Source organism: Monomorium pharaonis, chromosome 5 (assembly GCF_013373865.1).
Source record: "Monomorium pharaonis isolate MP-MQ-018 chromosome 5, ASM1337386v2, whole genome shotgun sequence".
Lineage (NCBI taxonomy): Eukaryota > Metazoa > Arthropoda > Insecta > Hymenoptera > Formicidae > Monomorium > Monomorium pharaonis.
In genome coordinates this window covers 5,379,781-5,407,560 of record NC_050471.1, presented here as the reverse complement: position 1 = coordinate 5,407,560, position 27,780 = coordinate 5,379,781, and the positions used below count along the sequence as shown (strand labels likewise).

Genomic DNA, 27,780 nt, shown 5'->3' with positions numbered 1-27,780 from the left:
CGAGACTGTGTCGGCTGCCCGTGCTCTCGCCGCGGTTCCGTTTTCGTGGGGGATGGAAGGACGACGCAGCCTCGGGGCTGCGCACGGACGAAGGACGAATCGTTCTCGCAACTCCCGCCGTGGCTAGAATCAAGAAACGCTGTTATGTTACGGTAATTTTCGCTGCAGACACGAAAAAATGTATCACACGTCAGTTTTGCATTTTTTAATATATATAGGTAATAACTGATTAACGTTCTTGTTATAATACAATGATTGAAATCTTAACGCTTACACGATCTTCGTATTATTATCATATTTGTACCATTAAAAAACTATCATTTTGTTAAAATAATATCTTTATTAGTGTTTTCTACTAATCTTTTATCACTTTGCTACCGTTATTTTTTGAGATTGCTTATGAAATTGTGAAATTATTAAGCTTTCAAGATGCACGCTCTATTTATTATTCTTTTCGTTAAAGCAAGAAATTAAGCGCACAAGGTTATAGAAAATTATCCCAATATCATTGTTACATCGTTTGATCAAGGAAACAGCAGCGGCGAGCGAATACGCGCTAACTTTCAGCGGTAACGTCGCGAGCTGCTGGGCTCGCTGCATTAGGCAAGAGCTCGAGCGTGGCGCTTATCGTCTCCTTAATCAACTATACCCAGAGCGCCGAAGTTTCTGCCGCAGTTAGCGGGTCCTTAGAGTGCAAGGATCAAATAGTCCGCGCCTGAGAGAGCGTCGAGCTCGAACGATGAGAGAGACAGAGAGAGAGAGAGAGAGAGAAAGAAAGAGAGAGAGGTCTCCTCCTCTTCTCGATTTCAAACGCAAATTCGCGTACGGTGTGAGGTCTACCAGGTCGGCGAATCCCGTGCGAGTTTCGTTCGCTTCTGCCAAGGATCCGCGGTCGACGAAGTTAGTTGAGACCGATTCGATCCGCCGGCGATTATAATCGAATCCAAGACGCCTAATCTATTCCATGTCCCACCCCTCTCCCTCGACCTCCCCCTCATGACGCTTTAACGAACAGCTCGGCACCTTTCTGCCGTCCATCGGGAATTTCCATCCGTTTGCTCGACTGGACAGTGGTGGTGTAGTTCAGCATTCGCTTATGGTGACCACGAATTATCTGTTAATTCAAAGTGTCTCGGCTGTGGACTGCGAATGTCCGAGACGCGTATAACGAAGAGCTATGAATATTAATTTATAGTCGAAAGTCTTATTTAACTTAACTATTAACTTTATGCAAGATTTATCTAGCTCTGTGTATCAAAAGTGGAGGTTCAAATCGATGCAGGACATCAAATTTTTAATTGATCCTCTCAGAATTAAGGCAATGGCAAATCGAGAGTATCTTTGAGAGTGTTCACATAAGGTGAACGAACGCATCAAATGGAGGCCACACGCTCTTCAGTTATGAAAAATCGACTTGAGAGAAAGAGATTAACTTTGTGGAACATTATTATGACGTGTAATCCTGAAAACTCCTCTTCCGCGAGGATTTCCACGAAACAATAGCCGTGGCACTTTGCAAATGAAGATCTCATCCTACTCGAGATTTGCCCTACACTTACACTTACATGGGGTGTCAGTCGGTTGGAGTAAGCGTGAATGCCCTCGTGTGCGACACTACGTATCCAGACCCATGCGGGGTGACGTCACCACGGGAATGAATCGCGCCCGGGTTCGGCGGCCGCGATCGTAAAAATTCAGATCACGGACCGACGGTAGTAAATAAAACCATTGCTCCCTTTTCTTCTCCCGCTGGCATATTTCTTCGCGCTCCTTACATCCTTGCACGTGCGAGCTATTGATTCTCCCGTCCGAGCGGCCTAACGGTTGCGCTGTGTGGCAGATCGAACTTTTTAAAGTGGAAATTTTCACGGCGAGGGAGAGAGCTCACGGTCCCTTCGACAAGACTGAGGTCTTGACATGCGGCTTGAAAAATCGTTCTAATCACGTAGTGATGAGTTGCTGAACTTTTGAAAGATAAAAAGAAAAGAGATAGAAATGGATAGGATAGAAAAGTTCAAAGCACCAAAATGTGATTTTTACTTTTTTAACTATTGAAAATGTGAACATGAATTGAAATATTTATATAAGATGTATTATTAATGTATATTATTGAATAGACGTAATTAATGAAAGTAAAACAAATGATTTTGATTACTGTTTAATAATTTTACTTTTTTTATAATAAAAAATTTGTTATTTTCTTTTACGATTTATTAGGAAAAATTAATTTTTTATATGCCACAATTAAAATTATCTGTATAGACATATGTATTATCTTCGAAGCTTCGATCTGTCTTTCCATGGAAACTCTCGGTCCATTCCATAGATGTCACCATGTCTATCGACATGTCTTTCTCGAGCAGCCCCTTTGTAAGGGGTGTCTTACTGAAGTTTTCTTCTTTTTGTGATAGCACAGCCGCGCGCTGCTGCCATCTCGTTATAGTTTTGCTCACTATACAATAATCCCCTCTTCTGTTCTCCTGAATGGTAGCACTCGTGGAACCCCTTCTTTCCGTTTTCTTCAACTCCGTCCCCACTATTCATATCGCTGTCTCCCTCGTTTCTGGGTACGTAATCTTGCTGCTCCCTTTCCACGCGCGTTGCCTTTTTTCCCTTTGCCTTTCCTTACCTCTAAGGGGGCAGACACCCATAATAGGGAAATGCTATAGCGCATCATAAAATTCCTCATAGCATATTTCGTATTAAAATATTAAAATATTCATTTCGGACATAAAAGCGACCAAATTACACCGGTTAACGTCCTCCATTCACGTACGGGTGACGTGGCGTTCTCACCCGGTTTTTTTTTTTATGATCGCCGCGACCTACGACACGTTCTAAATATTCGTTTTTGCATACAGGCTTCTCGGAGCGAGGCGTGCACGCTGTTTCGTAGAGATTGTCACGCGTTTTATTTCGACGATCGTTAAACCGTAGCCATCGCCACGTATGCGTGTGGGCGTACGCGTGTAGGTGTAATCGAGTCATAACGACGATTCAACATTGTCACACGTCGCGCTGTGTTTTAACAGATGATCAAATTCGCGCGAATTTCGCGCGTGCACTCGCGCAGCATTTTCGGGATTCGTGCATATTTTGGGAAATGGACGGAACGAAATTTTGACAGGGTTTTGCGTTCGATGGGAACCGAAAAAAAATTTACACTTTACGCTCTGCGCTTCTGATGATCGATGAAATGTGTTTGCTTAGCGAAAATTTTAACGTATGCTGTAACGTATGCTTAATGCGATTATATGCGATTTTTATGGACTTTCAGAATTACCTACGACACATTCCAAAGTACTTGGATTAAAAGCTTCTGAATGAGTAGTTGGTCGTTAAAGATTATCGGTCTTTTTTTTTGTACAGAAATTTTATATTTCAGTTCGTCGTCGTGAGGATCTCGACATGACACGTTAACGACTAGTACAATTGTAATTTCAAATGTACCCGAAAATGATGGCCTCTGCTAGTCTTGTATGCGCGTTCTATTATCATGGCTTTTCACCGTGGGTGACAATCACGACCGCGTAGTGTGCGCAAGAGTGTTGTGTACTTCACTCTTAGAGTCCACAGACGGATTTCGTATGTAAATGCGTTTTCTTGGCCACTGCTGTAAGCGTTGTTGCACATCACAACGATGGCTGAAAGGCGAGGCGATTATTTGGGACTCGAACGATATTTTTTCTAAGTGTTACAGCTACTTTCGATGCTTCGCTGAAGCTATGTCGATAAGCAGACATATACATATTTAAAATTAAGAGGGCAAAGGTCAAGGAGATTTTATTGCTTCTTGCAACATATTCGTAAATTATTATATATGTATGATTATAAAGGGTAATATAAATTTATTTGTGTATACAAAATGTTCCTTAAAATATACTTTATATTAATATAATTCAAATAGTTTTATATACAATGATTTTTGTTAGTTATTTGAGAATAATTTGTATTGTAAAATTAAGATATAGATAATGTGTATGCGAGATGCAATAAAATACTTAAATAAAGTCGGTGAACAGAAAAGAAGAAAAGGCGAGCGATGGAAATTGGGCATTTAACGCCCAATTGGACAGAATCGATTTCGTGCTGATGTTTTACACAAATGTTTTCGCACTTCCGTGGACCTTTGATCACGAGACAACCGCAACCGACTCGTTCGGGCCCCCTTAGGGTTCGGGCCCGAAAGAACCGCCTAAATTATGCAAGCATATGTTCAGGTAGTGAAACATTTTCATGTGTCCAGGATTAGGCCGTTAGTTGTTTTCTGCGTTTCCCCACATCTATTCCCTTCTTTGTCTTCCCTCTCACCTTCGTCATTTTTCATCTCCTTTTCTTTTTCCTCTCCAAGTTTATTCCCTGTGTGTCGTATGTGAAGTGAAAACTAGCTAGAGCTACCTGTCGAATCCTAAGCAAATATTTCACGACAGTATTCAATCCAATTTGACACAATGGGGGTACACGAAATCGAATTAAGGGCGCATTATGATGCCGCGACCCACTCGATCGATCAGGACAATCCGAACAGGAAATTTCGCGAGAGCGAAATGCCTAGCCTGTGAAAAGAATGAATTCATTGGAATCAATTTAAAGAATTAATTATCAATCAAAATTAGAGAAAAGAAATCTCTTTTATATAATTTTTATATTTCTAATTTAAAATTTTCTTTCTTCGAACTGTCGTCATATCAAATAATGAATTTTGTGTATTCTTTTCAAACTGAAATAACTGATTTTTACAGAAAGTATTACATGTTTAAATTATTTCTCGGCTTGTCTAAAATATAGGATTTAAAAAATCTTATTTTCGTAAAATAAAATGCCCAGTGATTAAACACATCTTTACAATTAAAATTTGTTTATAATAATCTTTAAATAGTGTATACAATCTTCAAGATATTTAAAAGGCAAACTATTTTAAATAAATATTGTAGAAATAAACATTTAAAAAAATTAATTTGTTACACGTTAGATTAGAGTTTATATTTTAGTAATGTTTAAAAAATTTTTTTAAGATTATATGTCAAGATAATATTTTTTAATATCCTTTTTTAAATATAGCTATTACAGTAATAATATTCTGGACATAAGACATTTGAGACATTAAAATATTTAATTGTTCGAATGATTTAGTTTATTCAGATACTTTACAAGTTTTTATTATTTTCTTCGGAATAATTTAAATTTTTTTATTTTTAAATATCAATAATAATAAACGTTTCAGTTAATTATGTAATTAAATCATTTTATATCGTGAATTATTACAAAAATTCAACAATCTTGACTTTTCATCGTTACATGTCCGATTCCGAAGACATTTAGAATCTGCTAGAACTCAAATTTTTTTGCTCGTCATTCTATTCCTCTCTGATAACTTTTGCGTTTTTAACCCGTAACTTTCCGTGTTACGCCTAAACGCAAGAATGCGCGCGTGTCACGTTAAATCCGTTATACATGCGTAAATATCACTTCGAAGCACTCTGACGAAATACGGCTTCGACATTTTAAGCAGTGTCATTCATAGTCTGTCAGTTCAGCGATAGATATGTAAAAGCAATTCTATTATTGCCTCTCCTCCGTCGGTTTACGGTATCCTACAACGAAGTGCCACCGTGCCGCGCGTAACGAACGCGAATTTATACGCCTCAACACAAGTCTTCTATTCGCCGCTCGTAGATCATCGTGGTGTCGGCACCACCGCGAAAAGTTGGCGGAACAGTGAAAGATAAAGAGCGCAAAAAGGAGCAGAAAAGACGGATGGCTGCTCTTTCGTTATATCTGATCGACCAACCAGAATTAGCGGTACGATAATGCGTTATAATAAGATACGTGAGGATCTTGTTGATAAATCTACGGAAATAACTTGCATCTGAAAAATAAAAATTTAATTAACTTTATCATAATTTATCTACGCGCGTGTAACGTATTTAGTGTATTTACGTAACGCGGTTTTTTTTTTAATAAGCGTTCAATAGCACACGGGGTTTCGGATATTTTGCTCGAAGAGCTCTCGGGACAAGTTGCGCGTACTCTTGAATATTTGCGGCAAAGGAATGGAGAAAGGGGACGAGGCGAGTGAAATTCCGGAGGCCGTTCGCGGGTAACGTACACCCGCGTACACGCGGAATGCATAATTTCTCTCTCAGCGACAGAGCTTTGTTGTCGCTGACGGCGTGCTGTGGCGGCCGTCGAAGAAGGAAAAAAAAAGGGAAAAAGTCGAAGCAAAGTCTCGCGGATTCCGCGGAAACCGATCATCGTTGGACAACGAGATTCGTCATCTATAAAAATACCGCGATATTTTGTGCATAACGGGTAACCATCGACACGGTTTCTCCAACGCGCTAAGAGGGTCTCAGTTTTACCGTGTCGACCTAGAAACGCCACGGCCAACTGTTGCACTTTGTAGAAAATTATTTGGAGAATGCTTCTTAGGAATTCTTTTGAACCACGAGATTCTTGGTATCCGTCCGTTTGCGAAGTCGTGAAATGCTTTAGCATAACTTTTTCAACGCAACTGTAATATTGATCTCCTTTGACCTACGTTGAGAAAAAGTTTTGTTAATTTGATTAAATTTTCCAACTGAATTAAATTTTGTCTATTCGTGTATTTATATATTTCAATTAACTATATAAATACTTGAATTAAAATTTGTGCATTCAAGTTAAATGCATAAATTCTTCAACTGACAAAATTTTAATTTAGTTAGAAAATTTTGTCAAATTAACATTATTTTTTTCTCAGTGTAGGAGCTATGAAAAATTGACGCGTGCAATATTTGAACTGATTTTTGTATGAATAATTTTCATATTGGCGTTGCTAAAGATGAGATAATATTTTGGTACATTTTAAATTTAACATTAATTAAATATTGATAAAAGTTAAAATAGTTATAAATCTGACGTCTGTTCTTTTTATATATATATATATATATATATATATATATATATATATCAGACAATTAAATGGCATATTATAGATAATTACCGTTCTTCTAATTTTCTCTTGTATTGCTACGATTGTCTTCCACGTAAGGCGAGGAAGACAAGTATCGCGCGCGCATCTGTGTTTCTACTATTTTCTTTTTTATCGTAACGCTCGAAGTGCAGAACTCGCGTACGTCTCGTACGAGCGATAATTAGTCGCGCTTCCTCGCACGCGCGAGTAATAAAGAATGAGAAAACGAAGGAAGTTAGCGGCAACAAATAATGCGAATGGCTACAGGTGCGAAGACGCGCAAAGCCAGTCGGGTAGTTGAAACAGACTACGACACAGGAGGATCCCGCGGCACACGATGATCTAACTCACCCCTCCTGAGGGGTAGCTGGCACGTACTGCATAATGCTGCTACCTGTGGCTCTCATTTAAATGTACTAAACCTCGCCCGCTCGCGCGTTCGTTCTCGTCTCCTCTCCTCCTCTCTTCTTCCCTCTTCTCAATACACTTACACGCTTTCGCTCGTTTCTTGTGTTCGGCTCGTTCTTATTGATACCACTCCCTCCCTCTCCCCTTCACGATCGGGCAGCCTTTCTCTATAATTAATCATCCCGAATGGGTACCTGTTGCTGTTGCGTAATCGGCAATTGATCGATTTATCTTCGTTTGAAATCCTCTTGAAAATTTTATCTCGCAAGTTTCGGATTAGCTTATGAATGATAAAATATTCTTTACAAAATCTAAATAATAAAGTAAAGGAAAGTAAGCGTATGTGGCCAATTACATCCTGCTTTTTGATCTGTCATAGAATTTCGTATATCGAAAGTACTTTCGGTATACAGTCGTTGAAATCTTTTTTTTATGTTTCGGAAGAATTTCGCTAGTCATAAATTGGAGTTTTGTGATGCGGTGGATTTTTTATCTCTTTTGGCTTTTTTTCTCCTGCACCACGGGACGCGCGACGACGATGCGGGGGTGCAGAATACCGATAACGAAGGCGTGCGTAATCAGCGAACGAGCCGAAACCAACGGTTATCCGTGCACCTGTTGCACCGCGAGCTACGCGAAAAGGAAATGAAACTGTCGACGGACAGGATTGTACCGCGACGGTGCCTGAAAAATTGATCTTTCGTTTGCGTACGTGACGCGTATGCTATCGTCGTTCTCGCGGAGGAATCGCAGGAGGACGCGGCAGAATAAACTCGCATATTCTGACGCGCGCGCGCGTGTGTGTGTGTGTGTTCGTTCGTTGCTCCAAAAGCTCGACGGCAACGATGAGAATCTTATGATTTGTGTCTTGACGGGGAGGGTTCTGCGTTGTTCAGTCTTTTTATGTACTTTATGATTTCTTGAATTAATAATGCCTCGTGCGTGATTCCCACATACGATTCTCATAGCGCTCCGGATATTCCCACAAGATATATTTTATCCCGAAGGTAGGACTGTTCGAGCCGTCGCGTCGCGACGTCTACTGTGCCTCGTCGCACATACAATTATTCGCTATTAAATCAGTACCTGTTGCGTGTGCGCGCGTGTGCCGTGAGAGAGATCGCGACAACGATCGCCGACCGTGATCATGAAAAGTTTCTAGAGAGGGGCATCCGTCGTTTAAAAAACGAGAGATACTCGGTAAAATGTACACGAATGTGAAAAACCGCGTAGAGATGAGAAATTGATTGCACCTGAGAAGTGAAGTCGCGGGGAGCTGCGTCACATGTGGCTAACGTGGACGAGCGGCTAGCTGGCCGCGTATCGAATCGGCTCGAGTCACGCTTATCCTAATCGCGACAGACAGGAACGGAACAGAACGGAACGATGTGATTGCGGCGCAGCGCAGTGCGGCGCGATGTAACACGGCACGGTACGGTGTGGCGATGGTTGCGCGGCACAGCGGCAGCAACGTCGGCAGCAACGTCGGTGGCGATGACGGTGGTGGCAGCGGTGGCGGTGGCGGTAGTAGGTGGTGGTGGTACTGGTGCTGGTGGTGGTGGTGATGCTGATGGTGGTGGTGGTAGTTGTGGCGGCGGCGGCGGCAGTGGCGGTGGCGGTGGCGGCAGCGACGGCGATCGCGGCATCAGCGAACGAGCATTGTTAGCCAGGCGAGAACGTAGTCAAGCAACGGCAAGGGGGGGTCGAAAAGGACTGGCGCCTGGGGTGCCTCGCCTGCCTTGGTAGGCGCGGTTACACTAGGTTCCGCCTGATGCTGACGTACATCGACGGCCACCTTGCGAGCCCGTCCAATTGCGAGCTGCGCAGGTAACGGTGGTAGGGATGTGCACAACGGTGACGCGCATGACGGACTTCCACCACAAGCGGCTCCGGGAGCCTCGGGAACCTCGGGCGAGCTGCAAGGCGAGGCAGTCAGTCGCTCTCAGCTACGACATGCATAACGCATGAGAGCCCGAGCGAGATCTTTCTAACCCATCTCTCCTCCGTCGCCATACACACATACACATACACATACACACTCACATACATACACTTTCTCTCTCTCTCTCTCTCTCTCTTTCTCTCTTTTTCCTTATACTCTCTTACCTACACGTTCTTTCACATATACACGTATACCGTATGTATACGCACACGTACACTCATGTAAAGAGAGGGACATCTACCACCAGAAGGAACACATACGCACGACATCATATACCTACTCTACTCCCGCCGAGTCGAGTCTCTTCCGTTCCGCGATTACCGTCGTACGTCCCTTTACGCCGAGCCGGTCGGTCGGTCGGTTGCTCGCTGCTCGGTCGTCGGTCCGCGGTGGCAACCCCCGAGTGCAGTTGCGTCGTGCATCGTCGTCGTCGGTACGCGTTCACCACGTCGGAGCCACAGATGCGACGCCAGTGCGGAGTAAACCTCGCATCGCCGTAAACATCGCCGTAGTTGTCATCGGTCGAGACAAGATTAGTGATTACTCGACAAGTTAGAATCCCCACCAGGGATGTGTGACCTCGGCTGAATCGATATCCTCGTCGCGAGTGACTTCCCGACTCGACTCGAGGGTTGGCCAGTACGTAACTAGGAAGCCAGCTTTCGTTTCACGTGTAATTTTCGTGTGGGAACGAGGGCTGACGATAGAGAAAGAGCGAGAGGAAGAACCAAATTCCGGAGCACCACGACAGAGCGGTGCTTCGATCTGGAGACGCGCTTTTCCTCCGCGGGGACCCACCCCGCCGGAGTGAACGGGAGAAACGATATATCGACAATCTTTTCTTACTGCGGATTCGTCGATGTTTCTGTATTATTGCATACATGACACTTTTTGAGAAACTATGAACGAAACTTTATCAAGAACGATGACCAGTTTTGTCTGGTCCCTGGTGTGTCGACGCAAACTGTGGATTGTGCGACGAGTGATCAGTGATTACTAAGAGATCTGCTTTCCGAGGATCATTGGATCGTGAAGTGACTAGACATCTATCTGACATATAACTACATCTAAGGTTCTGCGAGGAGATTTTACCAATAATCTCAACTTCTCGTATTAGAAATTCTTCACCGTGTTATAAAATCTTCATTTTCCATCTGTCTTTTTTCATCTATCAAGAAAAACAAGAGTTTAGAAGATTATTTGCGAAAGGGGTGCGAGTGAGAAACGTACCCCGTGGACATTCCACGGTGGGGAACCACATCGAGAGGGTTTCACGAAGCCTCTCGACGAGCAAGAAGTAGATGGCCGCTACTACGTACATGCCGGTTAGTAGCGCAGTGTCTACCGACCTGGATGGTGGTTCAGGTACAACGATCGGGATGAACATCGTGGGTGGCTATTCCTCGGGTTCGCCCCGCAGCGCCGCCGACGCTGGTGAGATGAAGTACATGCCGGCGCCGCAGCATCATCACCACCATCACCATCATCATCAGGTGACGTCTTCGCCGTCGCCAAACGGACTTTCCCATCCGGCGAGTCTCTCGTCGGCGAATCCCTGGGTGAGCCTACAACCCGGTAGCGATCCTGGGCGGCCTCGATGGGCATGCACCATACTAGCCATCATCCGCATCATCATCCCCATCAGGCAAACGCGAGCCTCGATGTGAAGCCGTTGACCGCGGCGGCCGCGGCAACCGCGACGGACCAGGGTATGCATCATCGGGGCCCGCATCAGTCTCCAGGAATGGCCTCACCGCATTCTTGGCACGCACCGGTCGTCCCGTCGGCGCATTACAATCCGAGCGGTGGTGCGGCCTCGCCCACCACCCTCCAACAGTACCACGCAGCAATGAACGGCATGCTGCATCAGCATCCGCATCAGCATCCACATCAGCTGCACAATCATCAGACCGGTCTACCTCACCACTTGAGGGACGCGCACAATCATAGTCCACCGTCGGGGCATCCTCTGCACGCGGGTCATCCACTCGACAGGGATCATAGCGCTGGCGAGGAGGACACGCCGACATCGGACGACCTCGAGGCCTTCGCCAAGCAATTTAAGCAACGGCGCATCAAACTCGGCTTCACCCAGGCGGACGTCGGTCTCGCGCTCGGTACTCTCTACGGCAACGTCTTCTCGCAGACGACAATATGCAGGTTCGAGGCTCTACAATTGAGCTTTAAAAATATGTGCAAGTTGAAGCCGCTGCTGCAGAAGTGGCTCGAGGAGGCGGACTCGACGACCGGCTCGCCGACGAGCATCGACAAGATCGCCGCCCAGGGTAGAAAGCGAAAGAAGAGGACGTCGATTGAGGTATCGGTGAAGGGTGCGCTCGAGCAACATTTTCACAAACAGCCAAAACCGTCGGCCCAAGAAATCACGTCACTGGCGGACTCGTTGCAACTCGAGAAGGAAGTGGTCAGGGTGTGGTTCTGCAATCGACGGCAAAAGGAGAAGAGAATGACGCCGCCCAATACACTCGGCGACGGCATGATAGAGGGTATCCCACCGGGCCACCAAAGCCAAGGCGGTCTTCATCAGGGTTATCATCCGCAGGATCACCTGCACGGTTCGCCTATGGGTCACAGCCACAGTCCACCAATGCTCAGCCCTCAGGCCCTCACGGCTCACTCGCTCGCGGCTCACTAGCGTTCGCCGGGGCCTCCCCCGTTGGGCCTCGCGGTAACCTCGCAGAACTCGGTGAACGTGTCGTCGGCGGCAGAGACGACGACCCTGCCGCCGTTCTATCATCACTACCTTCAAGCACGCACCGGCAGTTACACGACCTCGTAGCTGACCGACTCGCGGCGCCCTTTCTACCTATCGGACGGCGGCGCTCGTTACCGAGACGAGGGTACGGAATGGTGGCTCGTTCAACGAGGTTCAACGGGGTTTAACGAGGCCGAGACCGGTCTACCGGGGAGGCTGAGGAGCTGACGCGCACGATCGGTGATTTTTTGTCGACCTTGACCGCGCGTACAGACCTGGAGAGAGGATGAAAGCTACTGAGGACGAAACAGACAAAATAAGAGAAACATGGAATAAGAGAGGATGTGTTGCCGTGACTGTCGCGGCCGTCGGCTGAACATCGTGATCGTTCTTCGCCCGAGTTGTTCAAGAAATCTTAGTCGCCGAAGTATCATCCTCGCTGTCATCGTCATCCTGTCGTTCCTCGCACGGCTTCAGGCATTTTCTTCCATCGACGATGTCCTGGTGATAAGTGAAATATTTCCATTGTAGTTTTCGCGACGCGGTGCAAGAGGAGACCCAGTGGCGTTCTCTCAAAGGGTACCATTGATGGACGTGGTAATGACGTTCCTTCTTCGCGCGGCCAGGTCAGCGCCCGTTCGTCCGTTCGTGGAGTCCGAGCTAGATCGCGGACCTTGTTGGCTGTTTGCTGTTGTTGTTGTTGTTGTTTCATCGTCGTCGGTGAGCGAAAGTGCTTAACTTGGACCCGCGTCTCCGACGGGCACCCGAGAAAGGATGGTTTAATAACGAGGTGCGTGGACGCAAGGTGGACTCGGGCGGGCGAGGGTGCGGTTAAAAAAAACGGAGGTGTTTTCTCTCTCTCGCCCGCGAACAAAGCGGGAATATCGGACACGAAACACGCATCGCAGGAGTGTTTTTTCGCGCGCGTGCGATTCTCCCTTATCTCCCGCGGGGTCCGAGATTCACGACGGACGAACGGGCGTCAAGAGAAGAACATACGTAAGGAGCGAGTGCTGTGTTCGCGCGGGATTTGCTCGGGGCAAACCCGGCGGATGATGTAACATAAGTAAATATGGATTGTAAATAATGTACTAGATAAAGCTAGTAAGTTAAGTGAGAGGGAGAGCATGAATCGTCGTCGTCATCGTCGTCGACAACGAGCGGAAAAAACAGACGCGGGAGCTGGAATAATCGGAGGAAGGAGATGTAAAAAGAGGGAGAGAGACAAGGAATATGCAGCGCGACAAAGTATAAAAAAGAGGGACAGATTATATATACATATACATATATATAAAGGGACAGGGTGCACACCGAAGAAGACCGCGTATTGGAAAAGCGCGTGCGAAATCCTAGCGAGACGGCAAGACAGTTCCCCCCTCACGCGAAAAACCCCTTCTGTATAAAGAGTAAGTATACATAAATATATATGTGTATATACACACGAGTCTATAGATGAAGATATATATTATTATATATAAATAGAAAAAAAGGGATATATATATATATATGTATATGAGAACACGGAACGCGGCGTTACATTCGAAAGCTCTATGTCTATGTATAGATCTGAAGGTTTTAGCTATGTCTTATTATTATTGTATTATTATGTTTATTATTATATTGCTATTATTATATATTATCATTAATATTATTGTGACGTTCATCGTGAGGTCTTGAGAAAATGTAACTGTGGCACACCAATCCGGCGTTAACGCGGTGAATTTATTATTATCGCTATTATAATATTCGCCACTATTATTATTGTCACATTATTATTATTATTATTATTCTTTACTGCGATTATTATAATTTTAATTATTATTATTGTCATCGTCATTATTAATGTCATCGATATCTTGTCCGGGAGTCGATCGCGGAGCCGAGAATCCATCGCGTCTTCCATCGCTGCCGGGCATAATATCGAAAGAAAAGCTCTTCCTCTCTCGCTCTCTCAATTTGTCTCCCTTTGTCTCTCTACTTCTCTCGTCTCGTTCGTCTCCTCTCGTGTCTAGATTGTTTTTTTTTTTTTTTTTTTTTTTTTCCCCAAAGAGGCTTAGGCAGATGCGAAGCTGACACACACACGGTTCGTACAGTGCTATTTATTGAAAGTATCTTACGTCACGAAGTATAGTATTAGACGATAAACTGTGTGATTTACGTGGAAGTTATTAATTATCCGATCAGTTTATGGTACAGTAATTGCATTGTAAGGAGTAGTACGGGATGTATAATCTCATATTCATTTTCTGTTATTAAATTCTACTGTCTTTTAAATATCGGTATGACGAAAAGCAGAAAACATTCATTATAGAATATTCACACGAACCGTGAAGAAATCCATACCTTTGCCTAGACGGTTTGTTTAGATTATTACTGTATACGTAGAATTTTAGATTATTACGTATAGACCGGCTGCGCTTCTACCAAATTCTCTTTGGTTTGTTTGCCGATCGTCTCTACACGAATCATCTCGCTGAGCTTTGGGTTCTTTTTCTCGCTGTCGCTGCGAATCTCGGCACCCATAACTGAATTCGCGCTTGTGATACAGTAATACTTAGCCAAATGTGACGAAGCTGTCATTCTTGCCGTCGGTAAAATTAAGAGCGTCTTACGGCCTTTAAAGTTTAACATTTTAATGAAATTAAAATTTAAATGGAAATAATGAGAGTAGGCGCGCAAGAACCTTATTCTACATTATGTTTTTCATAATCTCATGTGATAAAATTATACATTTTACAATTTCGTTTTTTATTATCATTATAGGAATTATGTTCAATGTTAATTATCCTAGAAACAAACTCGAGACCTTTTTTTTCCTTCGCGAAATTTAATTTATACAGGAAGTTTTACTTAATCGAGTTAAACCTCGACAATATTTTATTCCGTAAAAGAACAGTTTTACATCGGCAGATTTTTTTACGAGAAATAAACATGACTTTATGCGCTCTATGAAATTTAAATTATGCCCCTCGAGCGGCCACAGGCATCGAAATCGAGATGAGCTCGATCGATCGTATCTTCTGTTTTTACTCTCGCGCTTCGTCAAGATTTCACTTTCTGCTTTTTTTAAAGCGGTTTTTTTTAAAGCTATTTGACGCGTAGGCACGCCACGTGTCTCAATACTACCCCAGTGCTGAGTATCCACGCGATTTCCTTTGCGATACACTCGCTCGCTTTGGTAATCGACGTTTCCAATATACGCCCAGTAATAGTTTCCGTGTAATTCTTACATAATAAGAATTATTTATTAATTTTGATCGATATCTATCTGATCGTTCTAGATGTGCATATGCCAAGACATCTGTCGCACGGTATATAAAAAGTCCCTTCCTTTTTCTTCGATTGCCGCAAATCTCCTCGATCGAGTCTCTCAATCTCTCATTGCTTTGTTTCACCATTTTATATGTATTTTTTTTTATTTATCGAGCTCTCTCGCGATTGACTCGCCGCCTTTTTGCGGCTTGATCTTCCTTGGCGTCGCGAAACGCGTAGGTGGCCGCGAAACTCCGTAGCGCCGACGCACACCTTCGCCTCCTCTCTAGCGCGATTTATTTTCCACCTCAATCGTTGTGTGGTACTTCGTTGATCGTGTACCGAGTGCCCACGCGAAACGCGGCGTCATCATTTCCTTTTCTTTTTCATCACGGTAGGCTCGTTACGCGCTGTGTCGCGCGGATTTATTTGTCTGGCGTCGTCGGCTGCTGCCGTCGTAATTGTACCAGCACGTACGCAGGTGCTGCTGTTGCTGCTGCTTTCCGCGGTCGTTGTTTGTTAACATTCGATCAATTTCGCCGAGCGTTAAATAAAAAAAATCCCGGATAAGAGATTCTGACTTGCCGGCTTTGCGAGCAAGCTTTGCATCTTGCCGCATGACTTCGATTTCGCATGCTGCTTGCGAAAGTTGGACATCAACGACGAAATCGTCATTTGTACAATTTTCTCATCTTTCTTTTTTTTTTTTTACGATTCTATTATCGCAATGTACTTTGGCATGCGAAATGACGCGATATTGCGTTTAGGAAATTGTTGTTATAATCGCACGATTTATATTCCATGGCCGGAATGACAGGAGGATCATGACAGTACTAGCGGCGCATTACAAGTCGGGTCATCGCAAAAAAAAAAGCACATATACCTGGCGGCCGCGTTCTTATTTGAGTGGTTCAACGAACCCGGTGGTTCGTCACCGTCTATTAATGCCCGAACCATTACGCGTTGACATTACGCGTATTTACCGAAATGCCGACGGTAATTTATACACTTCCGCGGAGTCGTACTTGCGTCTGGCACCCGACCGGGGCCGCATAAACGGTGCATTAGGTGTGTATAAACTGCCCGGCGCGTTAATAGCGCCTACAGTATCTACTTGCCGGGCTAAAAGAGTCGTTTAGGGGCGCAAACGCGCGCCGGGGCCGCGGCTTGTAATTCACGGCCCAATTTGGGAAGAGAGAGAGATTTTTATGGGGACGCGATCCTTCCGTTGGCGAGCAGCGCGTCACGGGGCTTTAATAAGGAGGCCCCTCACCGTGTGCCCGGGCGACTTTACGGACGGGACCCGGCCACCGCGCGACCCGCTAATCATCGTAATTTTTGATCGTTATAATGCGCTTAACGCATCGCGGGGCCATTCATTTCCGTAATACTTGGACGTTTCGGTAATGGCACGGTTTATATTGGGCCCAACCCTCTCGGCGAGGCTCCTGCGCCTAGCAAGATTTAGCCGTTGCGCGTCTACGCGACGTGATACTACATTCTCGAACGTGTTTATCAAGTGAATCTAGTCCTCAGCACCCACTATTTATAGAAAACTTGAGCGTTTCATTGCGGGATACGTGGAAATCGTGGAATATTTTCATTTCGTTTCGTGAACGTGAACATTTGCGAAATTGATGATTACTTGGCGAAGGAATTTCTGGTATAACGACAAATTTTATATTAAAAAAGAAAAAAAAATCGAACGGAGTCACTCCAAGTCCGCGAGTCGCACGTTTGCGCGCTGATAGTCCATGTTCTCACTGCACCGCGACCTTGAAAGTCTAGCTCATTCATTACGATCGATCGTAGCACACATGCGTTTCCCCTTTACGGATTAACATTTCCTAACAAATCAGTTAACGTGTATCCGCCCTTCGTACTATCGTGCGAACGCTTTAAGGTCTTATCTGTGACTATCGCGGTAGATCGGTAGAAGGCATATTTGCCTACGAGACGAGCTTCGGAATTTTATGAGCTCCGATATTAGGCTGTCCATCCTCCTGCGAGAGGATAGTGTCCTTCCCGCATTAGCAACGCTCGTTAGCCTCCTCGCTCGTTGGAATACAGACGTCCTTCTTTGACGTAATCGCCGCGCCGTCGTCGAGAACGAATCAAATCCTTGTTAGGTCCATTTACCGATACCGGCGTAATAGAAACATATCCATTCCCGCAGGTTCGCTCCGAGAAATTTCAAGCATTATGCCTGTCGTTAAGCTCGCACTAATGTCTTCCATCAGCCTCGTGTGTATCACGATATTTTCTCCTAAACAACCTCCTTTATCCACATGATTAGTGTTTCGCAGACTGACAATCAGTTCGGAAGACCACCAGCTATAAAATATATCTAGAGAAATGTAAATCTTATGCAGCTCTTTGGCTCGTCAACTGGAAGTCGCACTTGCTCTTCGCTTCAATAATACATGATTCACAGTACAAACATTTGTTCTTCTGCGAACGACGGAATTCAAATAAATGTACGCGCGTCGTGGATTATAGCAATTTCGCGTTACATAAAAATTTTAGACTCCACTTGGGAAGAATTAAATTCGGCTCAAATCTCGGAAATTTAGCTAAGCATGTACGGAGATATTTCTGAATTTTGTGATGTTAATAGACTTTTCTTTCATTTTAAAATGGAAAGCTCATCTTTTATATTTATTAACGCATTGCTATCTGCTCAAAATAGCAGCTCTGCTATATATTACATATAATAGTAATTACAGCAATTACACATGCGTTATTATCAGTCATACACATAGCTTCTGTGATTATTTGCTCAATTGGCCGCCGATGCTTATCGCCGTATTCTTTTCACATTTCCTCGATTAGCACGATGTATTCAATATGTCAAACATATCTTTGACTTCATCGAGTTTATTCACTCTTCGTGAGGATCAAACTTACCCAAAAGTAATTGTTCCATTGGAGAAATTTTTACTGGTTATATTGACAAAGGCACTTTTCATAAACGATGTTTTCATACGCATTGTCATTCAAACTCGATGTTGATTTAAAAATATCGATGAAAACATTGATATCTTTGTCAGTACCTGTTTTTACGACGAGAAGTGCAATCTCGATCATTTTAATGAAATGAATAAATGATTACTGTTGCGGAATTTAATTGAAAAATGCTGCAAATTGATCTGTATGGCGTAAAAAAGTATGCTTATAAATCCTGTAGTTGCGAATTGACACGCGACGCTCATTATTAAAATGATTCAAAAGATTTCACTTGCGCCATTTGCATATACATATGTATATTTTTTATACACTGTTCCGCATAATTCAATTGACGCTCGTGAATTATGAATTCCGCGCTGTGGAGATTGCACTGTACGTTGATTTTATGATGTGATCTTTTTTATTGTTGCATAAAAAGCTGTTAGCAAAACGAATATTGTTAGAGGAATCTTTTTCCGAGAGGCGCATCGGCTACAAACTTTTCGCATTAGTTAATTAAACGCCTATTATTATAACAATGCGTCGCGTTACAAATCGTATAGAATACGCGTTAACGGAGGCGTTAACGGAGAGTTGTATGTGATATAAGCGCGATATTTAAGTTTAATCGCCATTTGTTATTGCATGCTAGTTTCTGTTATTATTTTTTAATGAAAATGACAAAGAAAGGCACACACACCCTCACACACATAAAATATACACACACAAACAAAAGAAAGCGAGAGACGAGGAAGAGAAAAAGAGACGAATGCACGCGTAATGTGCGAGAGAGGATTTGTTGAGCCAATGGATCATCTACCGCTATGTTTAAATACTTTCGCAAGAGTCAAAAAAAGCACAATCTACCAAATTGAAATTTGGGAACATCTTACAATATTTTGTTTTGTTATTATTTGATTTGAGAGAGAAGGAGGGGGTGGGAGGAATGAAAGAGTGAGGGAGGCAAATACGTGGCTGGCAAAGTGATTTTGTTGTATCGACAAACGACTTTACCCATCGGCATCGGATGCGCGATTGCGAATCGTTGCGAGAGCGACGGACGCTTATAATTTAACTCTCACGCAAAAAGAATGGGCGTCCCCGGGATCGAAATTAACGGTGATTGATCGCGCTGGGTGATTTTATTGGCTGAACAAATCGAACCGTTCGTTTTTTCGGGCGCCGAGACAAGAGCGAGGGAGACTCTGATGCGAAATTGCGAAACGATGAATGAGACGCTGCGCCAAAAAAATTCGACATTATTTTTTTTTGTAAATGCAAAAAAAAACTAGAGAAACGGAAGAAAGGAGCGCAAAGCGAGCGAAAAAAAGGTACGAGTGCGACCGTGTACGGCGTGCGATTGGTAGAAAATCAATGTTAATTGTTGCGATCGTGGCATCGTGCGATTGCTAGCGAACGTGTTCGGACGTATGGAGGTCGAGGAGCGCGGTTGTTCGTTAAGAAAATTAAGGAAATCCTTTTCCGGGCGAATCGACGCGCGCAAACGCGAAATTGGACAATTGCTAATTGGACCATGTTCCGAGGTACGTTTCTTTTTTCCTTCCTCTCTGTGAAGTTGACAATAATCGTGATTTCGCGAAACAACCGCACTTCTTCGATTCGCGTTCTAACTCGCGTGGAGAGTGAAATCGGTATAATTTCGATACATACGACAATTTTATCTTGTGTGTACACGTATATTACACATGCAGTGATACGTATATGATATATACATCATGCGTTACATTATGTACACGTATGTGTGTAAGTAATGTAACATACACGTTATGTATACAGTAGAACTCCGTTTATCCATTTATATGAATAAATTTTTACCTAAAGTTCAAAATACACGAACCGATAGTTGAGCTATTATTATTTCAATATTTCGGGTAATAAGAGCTCGACGTGTTTGATTTGATTTTGCTGAGATTATCAAAACTAATAAATGAAGACGGTTAATGAACGTTTATTATTTATTGTAAATTTTTTTTAGTGTTATCGGAACTTGTCTCTTGATATATGCGGATAAACGAAATTCTGTTGTGTATAGATATATATAAAATTTATACATATATATAAGTACAGATATATATGCGTATGTACATACAATATTTAAACTAGCTAACAAATAGCTAAGAAATATATCTTTCAAACGCTATGTTATATTTGTATTTTTTTAAATTTCTAGTTTGGATTTGAAAAGTACATATTCTTCTGAATATTTTGTATTTATATTTCGCGTATTACCGTTCTCTTGTATATAAAATCATTTTCATGTTTGTGACAATCGAAATGAAAATTATGCCGATTTCGTGCCACGATTACGCGATTTTTTTTTTTCTTGAAATATCAACGCGTTGTGGATGTTGCGAATTATAAGCGATATGCAAACGAGAGAGAGGCGACAGAAAGACATGTAAAGCTACACCTAGAGATACACGTATACACGAAACCGTTAAACGATACGCATCTGTAAACGATTCTTTTTTCCCCTCTGCTCATCTTTCCCCATGCTGTATATTATTATAATATAATTAAATCTTAATTATTATATTAACGTAAAAATAAAGATCTGGCGAGTGATGGTGAATGCATTTTGTTAGAAGCGACGAAGAACTAAATTACTATTGAATTTCGATTAATAAATGACATGAAAGTAATGTGCAACATACACCTGGCGTTTTGCTTTATTTTGCCGGATTATCGTCACCTATGGTCGAGAAATTCTCACCTCTCTCTACCTCGTCAATATATTCTATGTGCGTTAGTGTCGTGAGAATAGAATCGTCCTTACGGTTCCCCCTTGTAAATTACTTCTTGTTGTACCATAATGTTGATTGTTCAAATAAATGCGAAAGTGCGATATTCCTATTTTGGTTTTTTGATCATTACTCGCAATCTGCGTAATACATTTTCTCGTTCGATAAGGCCATTGCACGTATCAGATAAGGTCAGTAGATTTTCAAGCGATTAGAAAGCCGTAGCGAATATGATAAATTTTATTTAAAAAAAGAATATTTTTACGTGTCACATGACTAAGCAAAATCAGAGTTGTCCGTTCGTTTCTAATAATAACTATGGTTTCCGTAGGATTTTCTTATTTCACAAGGGATAAACCTGAAACTCCTCGAGGTCTTTAAAATCTTTTTTTTCCCCCCGTTGGATCCTCGTGGGCGAACACTTTTACTCTCGCGTCTCTCATTTCCATCCGTGATGTATCCATGAATAATTACGGTAAAAGTTCATTCGCGCGACTTAATCGTGATGATATTGAAGTCTTTCATTGTATTAATTAAGAGCTTAATGAACAACGTGAGCGACGTGAAGAAACGACGAAAAATGTGTATTCGCACGCATAATCGATCGAACGACTGAATAACTCTCTTCATATCCAAGAGACCTTTTCCTCGCGATTGTCTCTCGCTTCCACGAACGAAGTCCGGGCTCTGTTTGTCGATCGACGGCGAGAGATACCTCGCCCGATCGCTCGATTATTCTCTCGTGCATCGCGTCGCGTGCAATTATCACACGATATGACGAAATTGCCGTGACGGCCAAGTGACAAGCGGGATAATCGCGCTCTGCAGAAAAAAAAAACGCTTGAGCTAGTGGTGCGCTAGTGAAATCCATTAAACGTTTATGATAATCTGGGATGGATATGTTCTTAGTATCGTTGATAAAGATATATTGTTCAATTCACTCCAAACAATCGAGAAACGATCTCTCGCGAGCGAGTCGGGATTTTTAATTGCGTTACATATTGCGGTCTGAAATTAATTAATAGTGGATTAGATAATTAGAACTACATGTATGCGATACGCATATATCTAAAAGTCTCATCGATTGATATAGGTGATCGCTCTTTCATCAACTCTTTCTTATCTTTTTAATAATTATTTCATATAGTTAATTAATAACTTTCCATGATTTTTTTTGTTATAACATTAATGCCTTAGTATATATACCCGCGCTTTATATATATTTATTTAACGTATGTATGTGCTTTGTGCTCCGCAAATTGTTTTATCATTTAGAAGCAGTCCATTACGCAAAGAAGGTTGGAAAACATTGCTCTAACGTTCGTGAGATTCCAGCGAGAGCTTGGTGTTTGCTCATCATCGAGCGCGCATCGGAGCTGACTTCGAAGGTGTTTCTCGCTACGCCTACGGTTACGCATCGAAGGCTCGTGTCGTTGTTGCTTATCGCGAAATCGAATATCGTGGCACGTTTTACCTTGAAGAAGCAGTCGCCTCCTCCCAGGGATTTTATTGCCCGAGTCGAGTGATGCAATCAGAAACAAAAAAGGCTCTAACACTGGCTTCAGTCAATAACAATTAACACATATCTCTCTTTTTGATTTAGATTTGATGTTTAATTACTGTTTACCGTCAAAAGAATTCTGTGGCTGGTCTCGCTGCTCTCGTAATTAAGCTATTAAAGCGTCTGATCGAGAGATCTTGGAATATCGTTATATTTATTATTCGTTTCAATCTTTCTTTATCTCGTAAACGTCGCACAAATAGCTCGATCAATTAACAAACCGGAATCAACATAAGAGTTATACAATTGATTAAAAAGTTAAATAAAAAAGAAATAGCAACTTTAAACGAAAAGAAAAATGAATACGTTTACCTAGAATTTTTATTATAATTAAAAATAAAGCTCTCTCTCTCGTAAGACGATGAAATTAATGCTTCACTTCGTAATTAGCGATTTGACTTTAGAATGAAAAATCTACCTAATGTTTTCTGCCGACGAATATTTCAAATATTTTGCACATATTTACGCGGCAATTTCGTCGATTGACGTTTAATCATACATTCTCATGATCATGTTTTTCTCCTGTCTGCTTTCGTTGCGAGGATAATTATGAGAGTCTGATGAAACTAATTGCTCACCATACTCGGAGGGCAAATAATAAAATATTATCGCAGCCGAAATCATCCTCGATTTAGCGTAACAAGATTCTGTTATCGCAATCAGTATGTCGACGTTTATTGTGTCACAGGTGATCTCACGCTGATGCTCCTCGCTGAAATTATTGGTTGGCGCGACACGCTAAATCCAGAACGCAAAATATTTAGATCGGCGCACATCGCCCGATTTCGACAGCTTGTCTGTGCTATTTCTACGTGCGATTATTTTACGCGATCGTGAATTAATTGGAGGTATACCACGTTTGGTCCAATTTTTCCACGTCAAATCGGATAATCGGGACGAGGGAGAGTCTTTTTATGCGGCGAAAATATCACGTCTATACGATATTCCGTGATATACTGTTATCGATTAGTCAGAAATAATCGCTGTGTACAGTTACCAAAACGCGCGAATTCAATTCGATGAATAATAGATCATGGGATGCAAATTGTCACAAACAGATGACATCTTGCTTAGAATACAGCGTGCAAATTGATTAAACCCGATAAGAAATTAATTCTAGTAGGAATACTGATTATAATACACAGATCATCTATAATGAGATTCCTGAATCGATTGTCAAATTATCTGGAGTCAATTATTCTTGAACAGTTGATGCAAATAGTTTTCTGGTTTTAGAAAGAGAGAGAGAGAGAGAGAGAGACAGAGAGAAAAAGCTACGTGTTACTATTCTGAAACAGTACATTTTATATATTTGACGTGTTTTCCTGCTTTATAATCTGCCTTAATTATTAATTTTCCGCCGCAAAATTAGCAGACATAAGAGGACCTGATAAAGATGTTATCATTAATGTATATAATGGGACAAGTGTACATATCAGCTCGTTTCTTCCAACGATTGCCCAATTGTGTTTAACGGTTTTGAAGCTCTTTAACCCACCTTTCTCCAACGACACGCGTCTCAAATGACACGGAATATGACTGACCGTTATATTCCGAACACGCGTGCGTTTGTCTCGTAAATCTCGTCCGAGTAAGCCGTACTTACCTTCGTCCGTTTTCTTTTTACAACCCGCCGAATCTATTCGGAGATATAATAATTTTCTGCTTTTCGCGGCGCGGCGGTGAAAAAGTCGCACAGAAGAGACCGCTCTTGTCCGTTCCCGCGTCTCGCGCGCGCGAGGGTATTTTTACAATCGGTTTTTACACGCATTGTTCGCGGTTTATGTCGCGCTTATTTTTACGGCCGTTAAAGGCGAAAGAGTATGATCGCGCGGCTGCGAAACAGCCCGTCGATTTCATTGCCTGCGTTCGCTTCCTGCTGCGGCTTCCCCATGGGCAAACTAAGCATCTGATGCATTATTCAATGCCTCATCTCTTGCCTGAAAAATCACAAATAATTGCATTCAGAGTGATAATCGAGTTTTATCAGAAAGTAATGAAGAAGAGCTTATAGATTTTTATTCTGAAGATGTAACAAAAATTTCCCGTACGTAATTTCAATTTCTTTTTTTTTCGTTTGGCTTTTGTTTAGCGGGGAGGGAAGAAGTGTAGATCGTTCTGTAAATTCTCGCTACAAATTTTTGTAGATCGCGGATAAAGGCGCTAATAATTTCCGAAGTCCCATAACAATAATACAGATGAAGGGGAGGGAGGGGGGGAACGGTGTAAAAATCTCCGAGCATTAATATGCAAATTTCACGGACGACGATTACGCTGGTGGCGAAGATCGCGGCTTCCTGACAGCGTGACGATCTCCGCCAATCGAGGCGAATGGGCGTCACGGGGAGGGTATCGCGTTACAATCTACTCACTTCGGAAGCGCGCAAACATGCTCCGGGTAATCTCTGCCGAGAGTGAGAGAGAGAGAGAGTAAAAGACAGGCGGGGATAATACCGATAATCATAATCGCGGTCGTCGATAGCCACGGTGAACCCCGTGATCCATCGCCATCGCTCGGTTCGATACCTGTTCGTGATATACCGGACGTGTACTCGATTTTGAGTCGCATATTTTCTTCGACGAATTCACAGTCGTTTTTTCCCCCTTCAAATTACAGGACCAACATTTCCCCAGGTGAAAAACTGGCGGCTTTTCGAGAATTCAACTTTAGAGAGATCGCTATTATATTTTATCCTTGACGAAATGTTTTATAGACTTTAATAGCGTTAGGTGACGCACACACACACACAAATAGTAGCAGCCAAGATTCATTATAAAAATCTATGTCCTTCAAGGAAGAATCTGATCCCAGATTAAAAAGTGTTATCAAAGATCGCTATAGCGATTCTATTTTTGCACAACGTTGCACGTCAGAGTTCGTAACAGAGGTTGACGATCAGGTGGCTGACACGTGCTTCCGGTTCCTAGTTGCCAACGAAAGAGAACGGCGTTCCCCGATGCGCGACGTTTAAGTGGCCGACGCTACCATCCAGGTGTATCCATACGAGGTAGATTATTATGTTAATGTGCGATTTTTTTTACTTTAATTATGTGTGGAAACGTACATCCACGATCAAGATGCATCACGCAAGTAGCCGGGGGGGAGAGGAAGAGAAGGACGAGATTTGCCTGTGGAACTCGAGCGCTTTCAGCTCAACGTCATTGCTTCTCGGCAAAGCACAAGCGAAGCGCGACGCATTCCGTGATTAAGCTGTTAAATGCAGAGATTTTATAAATAAGTTTCTCAGAAGGAGACTTAAAATATATTGGACATATTGTGAATGAATTACGTGTTACAAATTGCTCATTAGGAGAAGTTTTTATATAATAAGTATTCCTTTTATATTTTTTCGAGATCACAAAAAATGTTGATAATGACATCGTATTCATTCCAACATTGCATCTGCTTTGATCATAATATTGTACATCCTACTATCTTGACAAATCAATGATAAATTACGATAATCTATTAGTTACATTGTCATTAAAATATCAATCAATTTAACCGTATCATACAACACAACAGTACCAATTTACTGAAATTATTTAACGCATCGAATTTATATGATGAATATATTTCCGCGTGAAACGTTTAAATTCCTCCTTAAGTGGCGCCTGTTAAAAAACACGACACCCCTTAAACATCGTTATTATAAAACCATCTCTGATTTCGCCCCCAACGGCGCTACTCTCGCCCTTCCACCCCGGATGGGATCACAAACGTACTAATTTGACGCTACACCTGTCACACCCTCGTTAGCTTCCCCCGCCATTGACAGTGACATCGGTCACTTCGGAAGTCGTCCTTCCCCTTCCGTCGTCTCGTCACAATTCACCGATCGTGTGCCCCGCGACCGGTCAACGGTAACAACGGCTCCTACGGATGAAAGCGGACGAGGGAAAGAGACAGGGAGATAGAGAGGAAAAAAGCAGCGCGCGAAACCAGGTGCCAGCCAGGAAATCGTCGGATGGTTTCACCTCGGCGATGCGTGACACGCGCGAACAATGAGCGGCGCGTATCGAAAGAGGGTGAAACTGACCGACAAGCGGGAGAAAGAAGGAGAGAAAGCGGCAGACACAGAGGGAAGGTGCGAGGCAGGGGTAAAATCCGAGTCCTCCGTGGAGAAAGAGAGGGAAAGTCGAGAGAAGAGAAAGGGAAACGCAAACGAGGGACGGACAAACGAGCAGAAAGACGGGAGACGACGGGGAAAAGCGATAGGCGGAAGGGGCGAATGCGACGAGAGAAGCGGAACGGAGGGAGAAGAGAGGATGAGAAGAGGGGATGATAACGGAGTGGGGTGGTTGATAAGAGAGGGACGCGGTTTCCAGAAGAGGGAGGAAAGGGGCAAAAGAACGGAGGGACAGAGCGGCGCAGGCGCCAATCAACCCCTATCAACCCCTCCAATCCGGTGGACATGCGCTCTGGGGCTCGTGCTCGCGTTTTCTCCCCCGTTCCTGTGCGCCCTCCGTCCTCCCCCCGGTGGTTTCGTTCACACCTACTGAAATTATTGTTATAGGCGTAGCACGACGTCTGCATGGGCTCACGCGTGATGCACGCTGCAATTTGCGCTGTGACGCGACGCTTCGTCCTCGGGATCTGTGTTGTTTTCTTCAACGATACTGATCGATCGACGAACGTCGGCCTTCCTAGTTTCTAAAATCGTAACGTCTACTTCTTTTTTTTTAATCTTCAATCTTCTATTTGAATCTCTCATACAATCTCTTTTCAGTATTTCATTTGCATTTTCTACGATTTCCTACGAGGCATTGCAGCAATTTTTCCTTTGTCTCGCCGGCGCAGAATTCTCTGGAAAATTTGATACCTATCATATAAATACATAATCCAAGCATAGTGCAAAGAAGTGAATCCTGATGAAGAGAAGGGGGGAGATATAAAGTGGTCGGCTGTTGAAAAAAAAAAAAACAACTTGGCGAATCTCCGAGGCGATCCCTATTTGAATTCTGAAATATCATAAGAGATGTGAAACCCAAGGGGTGGTTTAATGGAATCAACATCGGCGGATTCCGGTTCTCGTTATCCCGATCGCCTTCCTGACATTCCTCGGATCGCGCATTAGCGAGGCGTGAACGCCGCCGCGCCGTCGATCGCCCGGCAATGCATCGATTTAATGGCCGATAGAAAAGTGACCGCTCGTACAAGAGAGACCGGTAGCCGCGGCCAGAGTCGTTAGTACACGTTTCACCTTATCTGGAATGCCATAATTATACCTAGCGACACCT

The 27,780-nt window shown here is 43.1% G+C and overlaps 1 protein-coding gene and 1 long non-coding RNA gene across 2 annotated transcripts in view; one reads left to right on the top strand and one right to left on the bottom strand.

Moving 5' to 3' along the window:
• The first annotated feature begins 9,296 nt into the window (after positions 1–9,296).
• Positions 9,297–27,780, top strand: part of LOC105837682 (POU domain protein CF1A) — a 44,500-nt gene continuing 26,016 nt past the window's right edge. Inside the window, 2 exon segments of the mRNA XM_028192738.2 lie at positions 9,297–10,886; positions 10,889–13,424. Coding sequence (XP_028048539.2) covers positions 10,607–10,886; positions 10,889–11,958 — 1,350 coding nt within the window. The 5' untranslated portion in view covers positions 9,297–10,606 and the 3' untranslated portion in view covers positions 11,959–13,424.
• LOC114255015 overlaps positions 14,060–27,780 on the bottom strand; it is a 36,755-nt gene continuing 23,034 nt past the window's right edge. The window contains exon 2 of the long non-coding RNA XR_003626343.2: positions 14,060–24,479. This is a non-coding gene — a long non-coding RNA (uncharacterized LOC114255015). The remainder of the gene's footprint in view (positions 24,480–27,780) is intronic.